Source organism: Panulirus ornatus, chromosome 32, assembly GCF_036320965.1.
Source record: "Panulirus ornatus isolate Po-2019 chromosome 32, ASM3632096v1, whole genome shotgun sequence".
Taxonomy (NCBI): domain Eukaryota; kingdom Metazoa; phylum Arthropoda; class Malacostraca; order Decapoda; family Palinuridae; genus Panulirus; species Panulirus ornatus.
The window spans coordinates 22,720,270-22,731,239 of record NC_092255.1 but is presented as its reverse complement, the minus strand read 5'-3'; the positions used below and the strand labels follow the sequence as shown (position 1 = coordinate 22,731,239).

The 10,970-nt window shown below is 37.2% G+C and overlaps 1 protein-coding gene across 4 annotated transcripts in view; it reads left to right on the top strand.

Annotated features, from left to right (window-relative positions):
* Positions 1-4,032: 4,032 nt before the first annotated feature.
* Positions 4,033-10,970, top strand: part of LOC139759169 (uncharacterized) — a 72,961-nt gene continuing 66,023 nt past the window's right edge. For all 4 annotated transcript variants that reach the window (XM_071681217.1, XM_071681216.1, XM_071681215.1 and 1 more), the window contains exons 1-3: positions 4,033-4,192; positions 8,004-8,188; positions 9,939-10,135. In XM_071681217.1, coding sequence (XP_071537318.1) covers positions 4,048-4,192; positions 8,004-8,188; positions 9,939-10,135 — 527 coding nt within the window. In that variant the 5' untranslated portion in view covers positions 4,033-4,047. The remainder of the gene's footprint in view (positions 4,193-8,003; positions 8,189-9,938; positions 10,136-10,970) is intronic.

Genomic DNA, 10,970 nt, shown 5'->3' with positions numbered 1-10,970 from the left:
ACAGGTTAATATTAATCTGTCTGTAAGTGTGAGATATTAGTTTATAAGTATGAAAAATCATATCTACCATACAAACCATATCTTGATTCCTGATAGCAGCAGGCTTGAGGTTATAGCAAAAGGGGTCTTCAGTAGTCAACAAACCCCTTTATTTGATGGTATGTCTATTTGGATTTGGTTGACCTATTCTCGTAGCTTTGGGTTTGCCAGTATCACAATAAGATTGTCTGTGATAGGGTACACTTGAAAGATTACACTTTTTTTCAGCTTGAAGGTTTTTCTTTTAAGTTACAGGTTAATATTAATCTGTCCGTAAGTGTGAGATATTAGTTTATAAGTATGAAAAATCATATCTACCATACAAACCATGTCTTGATTCCTGATAGCAGCAGGCTTGAGGTTATGGCACCAGCTGTCAATCAATGCTTGTTCCACCTTAGCTCTATGCCACACCTTGGCAAGTTACTGCGTGGATGTTTTGTAAAGGTGGAATATGGCAAATCTTTGTAAATACACCAAATTTTGAGAAAAATGGTGTTTTAACTTTCCCTTCTGATTGTCCTCTTGCAGATGCTTATAGGGCTCAGCCCATAGTAGAGAGATAGTATATCCTTCAAAATCTACAGTTCTCAAAACGATTATAGGAAGATTGTTAATACATACCTAATAGTAACCCTTAAGTGGCTCTCATTGTCATTTCGCTGTCGTGTTAGAGTCACAGTACTTCAGCTGGGTTTCCTTAAAAACCTGAAGGCTCCATGGAGCCTCCTTAAAGGATACCATGAAATTCTTTGATAAAGAAAAACTTATGGAAGCCTTCTAGTTCATGATTTATAATTGGAGCTTGAGCTTGGCTTATGCTTACAACAAAGCTGGTTCTGAAACTGTAAGTTCTCCTTTAGAAAGAAGAGGAAAGAGTGGATGTAGAACAAGAGAAGGTCAAAGAACACTGAAAAGGATGTTTAACATCATTGCATGACAGTTGGATTTTTCCAGCCCATTAACTGTCCAACTTACTGTTCGTACTATTGGTAATTTATAGGGGTTTCTTCCATTTTCAATATGGCATGGGGGAAAAAGTTTTCTCAGTGCCAGTTCAGTGACCATCAATCTACACATTATACATATATAGTGACTTAGGAAAAACAAAAAATATTGAGAAATACCTGATGTAGTGATTTTGATGGGAATATTGTAATGAGCAGTGAGGCCTCTCTACCACCCTCAGCTTGGCCCTTGTTTATGTTTGAGAATTTCTTGACAACTGTACCAGATTTTCTCTGGAATAGTGTTGATTTAGAACTTAGAAACATAAGGGGCTACATTATTTCCAGACAAAACACCTCTGATATCCTCTCAACATGTGCCAGCCTATTTTTGGGGTGTTTAGTGTAATATTTCTTAATGTATTCGTGCTGTCTACCACTAGTGCTGTGTCTGTGTACGAAATAAGAGTAAAATGTGAAAGCAAGTTCTGCAAAAGGAACAAAGCTCACAGTATCTTCCCCTCATATGCCAGCCATTGTCATTCATCACACTTGTGCTATGTGTCTGAATATATTCATGTTATTCACCACCAGTGCTGTGCTTGTGTATAACACAAAGTTGAATTGAAGAAAACATACTTTCTATCCCTAATCTCACTTATAGGAAGCTGCTAGACATGTCAGCCTCACACCCCTCCCCCTTCACTTAGCAGTGGACCAACATAAAGGTATTTGATATAACTTTTGAGTATTTTCATTACATTTAAATGTCACTATCTCTCTTTCTGCACATATGAAGTTGAACACTGACATTACTACTACTTCGTGCTCTTTAATCTCGTATGTCCAAAAGTTGACAGGCCTGTGTTTGTGTTTGAGCCATTGAAGTACTCCTTCGAGATTTAGTATGTTGGCCGCTTTTTGCGAAACAGTAACAATAACTTGTAGATAGTGATATATATGAATGTGATCGGTAAGACTGTAGTAATCCTCTTTCTACACTTCCACCTCGATTGAGTTTGATTCATTAGGGAAAACAGTGCTCTCAGTCAACGTACTTATAACGTGAACGTCAATGAAGATTAACTGATTGGCACCCAATATCTATTTCTCGAGATTACATTTTAGTTTGCGAGAAGTATTGTGCAGTCTCAGATGTACTGTGGAATCATGGTTTGCTGCTTTTAGCTTTATGAGCACTTATGGTGTAATAATTTTTTAGATGCTTGAGTGGCGGCAATAAAAAATTTGCTCAAATCATGCAGAATGTACAGTAGTGCTGAGACAACATACGTCATATCCTTGTACCTCAAGAAAATGAAGCGGCTATCAAATTCGAAAGAAAGAAAATCCAGGTCTATACTAGAAATATTGTACAGCCTTTACTGAGGACATGTAGAATGTACTTGCCTGGTACATTGCGGCTCTGGGTAAGTGATTTCTATAAGTTCATAAACCTTAAAATCTTCATAATTCTCAGTTTTCATCTTTCTGTGTTTCTAATGTTACACGTATGTTCGTCTGTCCCTCAGAATTACTTATGACTAAGCCTTTGACGAAGATTTTCAAATCCAATTGATTTCGATGATCCTCTTCTTTACATGAATGAAAAACGTCATGCCTAGAGGACCTCTTCCCAAGACAGCATTTGATATATAAAAAGAAATCGAAAGTTCAGGGAAACCAAAGTAGAGGAATTCGGAGAATAGCTAAAATGCATCCATCTGACATTTGTTGTCAATATAACTTTTGTGAATAACTAGAAACTGTATGTAATATGAACTGTAAACTGATTTTTTGAATTTCTAGCACGAGGAATACAGGTTTAACTCGCTAGCGTCACAACCGGGAGAGTAACGTGGAGGCGGCCTCTCCTCACTTTCAGAAATTCTAGGTTATGACCTTTGTATGCGGAGGGTCATTAAAATTACGTGGAAGGAACCCATGATGGAAAAAAAATCATTATTTTTCAGATTAGGTTTTCATATAGTTTGTGTCAATGAAATATTGGAAATAAAATCACAAATAAGCTTTTTCTACCAACTTGAGCCATACTACAATCACTAATACTGCCAATATGGTTGTTAAACGTGCGACAGCTAGAACAGTACTTTGATAAAAGTACTGTTGCAATACACAAGAAGATTGAAATGACAAAGAATTTTTTTCTCATATTTCTTCCTGTCCCTATTCCTTTGAAACCATGTTACTGTCCGTGAGTTCTAGGTTACTCACAAGTAACTTCCTTTATAACGAAGTACGAGCAAAATGGGAGATATCGGGAATGCAGCTATATTCAGTTGGTGAATACCAGTTGAACTGGGTTGTCTTAAGCATGCCATCGTGAACATACTGAATACTTCAGCCATTATTTAGTGAACAGAAGTGATAAGGCATTAAGGTAGATTATTTATATTTCAACTATTTTATCATATTGTTTACATCTATAAATGAAGTGAGTGCATTTTTTCCAATGTTGCTTCTAATGGTACAAAGCAAACTACGAAAAGTCGAGTAACGTGGCCGTGTGTGTACTACAAACTTTGACAACCATCGCAAAATCGTGTTCTTGACATTAAACGACGCCTCATACGTTAATATATTTTGAAGAATATTATTTGGAAAAGTTGTCAAAAGATAAACAGTATTTTCTTTCTCTCTAAGGATAACTTTTTGCATGCGTTCTGAGGACCATGCAAACAATAATCAAGGAATTCCTTGTTTGCTTTATTAGTTCACACGATGTATACATATGTTCATTCATGTGCATATACAGAGTGAACATGTTAGTATGAATCTGACGAGTTGCCTATGTAGAGGCAGTATTGATGTTCCGTTTTAGTCCCTGAAAGATTTGTGGTTGAAAACAAATAGATGCCGATGAAGCCTTATAAGTAAAAGGCCGAGCTGTTCTCCAAAATATCGGATTCTATTAGATGTAAATCTAAAGCGCTTCCAATATGATATAGGACAGATCATGAGGTACGATCCTCACTTGTTTAAATGGAGACGCTAACATCACACATTTGTTTTTGTTGCGTTTATTGACGTCAATGTGAAAATGGCGTCCAATGATGAGGACTTGTGTACAAGTCACGCAGATTTTGCTGTAATATGTTCCTTTATCGACAAATTTGGGGAGAAGCTGGGGTTAACCCTTCCCAACATAGGCGAGCTTCAAAGTTCATTAGAAGACACAGATAACGGTAAGATGATAAGCTACAGGGGGTTGTTATGCTTGAAAACCTCTCTGCGCCATAACTTTGTCACCCCAGCAAAGGCCTCCTGAAACAGTATTTGTATTGTAAGGGAAGGGGAGGGCAGTGACGTTATTTACATTGATTAGAATTTCCAATTTGGGATCGAAATAAACCTTTCCAAGTATAGGTTTTAACTGGAAGCATCACGCAACTGTTAGTATGAAGTTATAGATATCTTCTGTGTTTTCGGATTGAGTCTACGAACGTATTTAAGTTTATAATGAAATATATGGTGTTCAGGGATAACAATTCATACATTTGCATGAATAGTCTGGCTGAGGATGCTTAAAGCCTAATGTTTTAAGAGGAACTAGAGGAGAACAAATGGGGGTGGGACAAAAGTTTTGACAGTTGTTGTTAAGGAAAGTAGGTCCTGTAATTATATTTTGCTTGTGTTTCGTAAATAGAGGAATGAGGAGTTGAGGTGGGTGGTACATCTAGATTTTCTACTTTTAGATTATGTTATAAAGTTATGTCTAGTGTGTGAACAACTTCCCTTATATATGAATACCATCTGTGCATATATTTTTATATAAAAGTCCCTGTATTTATGTTTAGACATAGAGTTATGTAGGGATAAACTTTATACATGATGAATTTAAGGAGCATTGTATGTTGAGGAAGCTCAGTGCTTCTCAGTAGAAGTCATACATGGCCTTGTCTGTTACCTAAATTGATGTATGCTGAAGTTTCTGTCTTAGTCACTCTGCAGGCTGGATTGGAAATTCGTGTTTGACAGTTTCTTTGTCTGCTTATGGTTGAATTGTCCATATAATTCAGAGTAACAGGACAAACAGATACATGGTATCTGTCATTTTAGATGGGCAAGGAAGATGTACTTATGTTGGTCTGAACTTATTTGGTATGTCTTTGTTAGGTTATTTTATGAAAAAAAAGTATTATATGATCTTATAATAGTTTGAAACCTGCAGAACATAGATTCTAGCAGTGGGTTTAATATGATTAATAAGATGGAGTGACAGTGTTAGAAAAAGAATATATGTGTGGCTATTAACAGCTATTACTTATGTTTATTTTCATATAGCTGGGTTTAGAAGTGAGAAAATCTTGGCTAAAACAGTGGTTGTTAATCAGATGGACCAGCAATAACTTCAGATTCATTAGGCTTTCCATTGGTCAGGGAAAAGTCAGGGATTGATGTTTTTAAAGCTCAGGTGGGTTGAAGGTAATTTTACACACACAGTAATTGAATACTTTACAGGGTTAGGGAAAAGTCAGTCATTCTAAATTCACGAGCAAAACGTGATTAAAGAACAGTTGCTACAGCTATTGTGGTTAAAGGATGAATGTTCTAAAAGGCTGTGATGAGGCCCAAAATCAGAATTTTGAGCTTGTTGCCTCTAATGTGGAGGAGACGTTGCCTGGCAACTTTAAGGAAAAGATCCCATTCCAATAATTCTCATGGGGAAAAACACTAACATAAAGGTAAGATTAGCCAGTAAGATAAAGAAACATATAGCTTACCATCACTGTATAGAAAGCCAGGCCGTCTGGTGAGGATCATAGAATGGAACTGAATACTGGTACTTGGTTTTACCCCCTCTACTCCTAAGAAATGCTATGATTATGAACTTAGATGCTTAAGAATTTCATGTAAAGCAATGAAGCACAAAACTTTGATATTATATGGGCCATGAAGATGATAATCAGTCATTATTATACTTCTTTAGTTCTGAAACTGATGAGCTATTGTAGTATATGTTTTCAGACAGAAAAATTACATTCTTAAGTTTTAAGACAAGGTATTCTAGCATATGTTTCCTAATAGTAAGATATTCTAAATTCAAAAACATGAGCTATTCCAGCATATTTCCAGATAGGAAAATAACATTCTAAGGTTGTAAGACTGATGAACTATTCCAGCATTTATCCAGACAGTAAAATATCATTCTTAAGTTCTAAGACTAATGTGCTATTACAGCATATGCTTCAAGAAAGTAGAATACAAATAAAATTGTTGAACATTAGTTTTGGACTTGGTTGCTGTTTCATAAAGAATATTGCTCAGAAAAGTCCAGGAATAGTATTTGTTTTATATGATGAATCATTGAATATGTGTTAAATGAGGAGCAGATGAATTGTCTTCTCTGCTCTTTGGACAGGAAAAAGAAGATAGTTGTAGCCAAGTTCTTTGATTCAGAATTTCCATGACATACCATAATGGATGATGTTATGACAAGATTTAAGATTTGACTTTTAAGAACTGCTTCAAGAATTCAGTTACTTTATTTAAAAAGTTCAGAACTTGCACATGGAGGAGTTCAAAGCCATATGACATGATATATCAGATGGACACTATTAATGTAATTGGGTCTCCTCAGAGATGTCAAGAATGTTTAGGAAATGATGTTGAGACACTCCTAAGGGCAGTCATCTGTTGCAAGAGGATTTTCAACAAACAAGGATGTTTTAGTAGAGTAGTTGAGCTAAGGTGTCATGATTATTATCCTGATGTACTTAAGAAGTATGCAAAACATTATTTAAAAGATGTATCTGTAACAAAAAAGATGCAATTTACTTCCACTTCCCCCCAAAAAAACAGTATATATATATATATATATATATACTGTCCCTGGGGATAGGGGAGAAAGAATACTTCCCACGTATTCCCTGCCCGTAGAAGGTGACTAAAAGGAGAGGGAGCGGGGGGCTAGAAATCCCCCCCCTCTCGTTTTTGATTTTACAAAAGAAGGGACAGAGAAGGGGCCCAAGTGAGGATTTCCCTTAAGGGCTTAGTCCTCTGTTCTTAACGCTACCTCACTAACGTGGGAAATGGCAAATAGTATGAAAAAATATATATGTATGTGTGTGTGTGTATTGTGTGTAATTGCACAATTGTACTGTACAGGGAGGAAATATACTTTCATGGGACCCCATCTCTGGAACATCTTTTACTTACATCTTTCAGAATTTTTTTCTGTAGTTTGCATTTACTAGGTATTCATTCATTTTGTTTTGTTCATCCATAACTTATGCTATATAAGTACTTCACATTATACATGGTGTGTCCTCTGGCTGTTGTATCTGTATATCTCTCAAAGAACTGTTCTCTGTTCCCTTATTGTTCATTGTTCTTTTATAAAAACAAAGTATTAAGTCTTTGTTCTTCTTTAGGTGCAGTAACCAAAGTGTATTTTTATTTTAGTTTTGGTTTTATGTAGGATGTGAACTGCTTGCTTTACCTTAACTATTATCTTGACTGCGGTTATAACATTGAATTTGTTAGTAGGCAATTTTTCTCCTTAAGGTGTTCTAAGATGGGACTTTAGTAACAGGTAGGAATGATTTTGACTCCCAGGCCTTTCGTTCACTCACAGGTTCATGCTGCTTATCTCCTACTAAAGGGTGATTATATTGAGACTTTTTGCTGTTGTGTATCCTCATTATTTATATAATTACCTGTTTTCAATGTATGCGGTTAGTTTACATAGATTCTTGCTTGTTTCCTGGTAGATTATAAGTATATCAAGGCCTTCTCATTACATTACTGGGGTTGAACTTCACCAAATTCATGTACCAGATCAATTTGGAATTTGTCTTAAGATGAATGCAGTCCTTTATGCTTTTCACTTCCATTAGGATCTTTGCATCATCTGCAAACATACTCTGGTAGGAGTTCATAGTTTTAGGCAGTCATATAGCTATTCTGAAGTGCAGGTAATGCAAGTGTTCTTTGAAATACCCTTAAGTTATATAAACTATGTAATTTAATATATTTTTTCTCCATTTCCCACAGTAAGCCCCCTTGTATCACAGTGTGTCAGTCAGTTATTGAGACGAATCAACAAATCAGTGAAGTTAGACCGGTGGGAGAGAGGACTTCAGCGATTTGCACACACATACTCACACCAAGATGGCTGGGAGCTTGAGCGTTTTGGCTTCAAGAAAGCTAAACTGGAAGTTAAAATTCGTGTTCTTAAGGTATGTTTCCCCATGATTCTGTTTCAGTTGGTGTTGGTGCATGGTGATGATTGCTTCTTTTATCATTACCAGAGTGGCCTCAGAAATTATTTTGATTTGAAAGTAGTTGAGTTAGTTTACTTTTGTTATGTGTTGTAAGGAAAGCATAACAAAATCTTTGTAACTCAAATGATTGTAGTGACTGTAATGTTTTGATTATTGCTACATGTGTTTAGCTTCATAGTTATGGCTGTGGTAATGACAAAAGCAAACCAAAACAGTTTTTAATGCTATCTCGCTTACATGGGAAATTTTTAAAAAGAAGGAACGGAGAGGTGGACCAAGTGAGTATATACCCTCTAAGGCTCACTCCTCTGTTCTTAATGCTACCTTGGTAATGTGGGATAAGGTGAATACGTACGGGAAAGACGTGCAGGGAATAAAGTGAATTGGAACGATTTGGTATACCGGGGTCAACGTGCTGTCAATGGATTGAACCAGGGCATGTGAAGCGTCTGGGGTAAACCATGGAAAGTTCTCTGGGGCCTGGATGTGGAAAGGGAGCTGTGGTTTCAGTGCATTATTACATGACAGGTAGAGACTGAGTGTGAACGAATGTGGCCTTTGTTGTCTTTTCCTATGTATATGTCTCTGTGGGTATATATATATATATATGTATACGTTGAGACGACGCATAGGTATGTATATTTGCGTGTTTGGACGACGTGTATGAATATACATGTGTGTGGGTGGGTTGGGCCATTCTTTCGTCTGTTTCCTTGCGCTACCTCACTAACGCAGGAGACAGCGATAAAGCAAAATGAATATTTTTTTTTTTTCCCCCAAAAGGAACAGAGGGGGCCAGGTGAGGATATTCCAAAAAAGGCCCAGTCCTCTGTTCTTAACGCTACCTCGATCCAACCACCTCACACCACATATTGTCCTCAAACATCTCATTTTCAGCACATCCACCCTCTTCCGCACAACTCTTATGTATAGCCCATGCCTCGCAACCATATAACATTGTTGGAACCACTATTCCTTCAAACTTACCCATTTTTGTTTTCCAAGATAATGTTCTCAACTTCCAAACATTCTTCAACTCTCCCAGAACTTTCGCCCCCTCCCCCACCCTGTGATTCGCTTCCGCTTCCATGGTTCCATCTGCTGCCAAATCCACTCTTAGATATCTAAAACACTTCACTTCCTTCAGCCTTTCTCCATTCAAACTTACCTCCCAATTGACTAGTCCCTCAACCCTTAATGTATCTAATAACCTTGCACTTATTCACATTTACTCTTAGCTTTCTTCTTTCACACACATTTATATATATATAAATCTGAGGATAAGGGAGAAAGAATACTTCCCACGTATTCCTTGAATATTGTAGAAGGCAACTTAAAGGGGCAGGAGCCAGGGGTTAGAAATCCTCCCCTTCAGTTTTACTTTTCAAGAAGAAGGAACAAAGAAGGGGGCCAAGTGAGGATTTTTCCCTCTTAAGGCTCAGTCATCTGTTCTTGATGCTACCTTGCTAATGCAGGAAATAGCGAATGTGTGTGAATGATATTTTTAATTATAATTTTAATTTTGGTTATAAATAAGAGGGAACATTTTTAAGCCAAGGAGATCTTTCCCATATTTTCTTGTTAAACAAAAGTTTTCCCCTTAGTTTATATTTGTTTCCAAATCATCATAAGAAAACATGATAGATTTCTAATATTTTCATAATTTGGTAATGAAATGTCTTTTGTTTCCTGGTGATGATTATAGAACCTGCTGGAAGCTCAGTTTGATTTGTATAAGAGCTTCAAGGATAAGGTAAACCTGTTAAGTGCAGGTGAGCTACGTCTGCAACCATGCGGGCGTGACAAGAAGGGTGTATCATATTGGTGTCAGTTGGATGATTGTGCAAACCTCCGTGTATATTCTGATGATCAAGATGAGGAAACTTGGACACTTGTAGCCAGGTAAGCAGTATTTGTATTGATACTATGAAGCTGTAAATGATAATCATTTAGTTGCAGTAATGTATGGCTAAGATCAAATTTTGATACTGAATCAATCTAAATCCAGTATTGTTTTATGCTGAGACAAAGCTGAGGAGCATGTGAGCATTTAGTGTTTGGAAAGCCTGTCTCAATCTCTTTGTCCAACTATCTTTTGACTTTAGTCTTAACCAAAAGCTTTTGTATATATGCATATTTTTGATAGCACTGAGATGATTTGCTTCATATGTGGATAAAGTCTCCCAGCACTGGTCGTCCTGCCTCAAAGGAGACACCTTTCCCAGCTCCTGCATATTGGGCAGCTTGGAGGTGTTGCTGGCTGCTGTGTTGTACCCATACATTATCATCTCCCAACTGCTTATTCAAGCTGGTGACATTAACCCTAACCCTGGACCACCTTTAAACCTGTACCCACAGTGGCAAATGCCAGTCACTAAAACTACTACTCCATCAGATGCTCTTACTGCACTTACATGCACTTCCTCCATTGCATTGTCATCCAGAAAGATTACTGAGAGCATTGGACTTCCAGAAACCACTCAGGCAGTAACTCTCAAAACTCCCTCACCCCAGCACAAACACCCAGTGAACTACAGCTCAAAGTGCTTAGACTCTTTTGATCTGTTTATATCTCTTACACCTGTTCCCTTTAGGAACTCCCTCAAGGTAAAGGTTTACATAACTGGTGAAATCCATTGCCTCCCCTTAGCCTTTAGTGCTTCACTCTTAACAGGCCACTGGCAAAGGTCAACTCAGATGCTTAACCTTATTCATCACAAACAAACCCTACCACTCC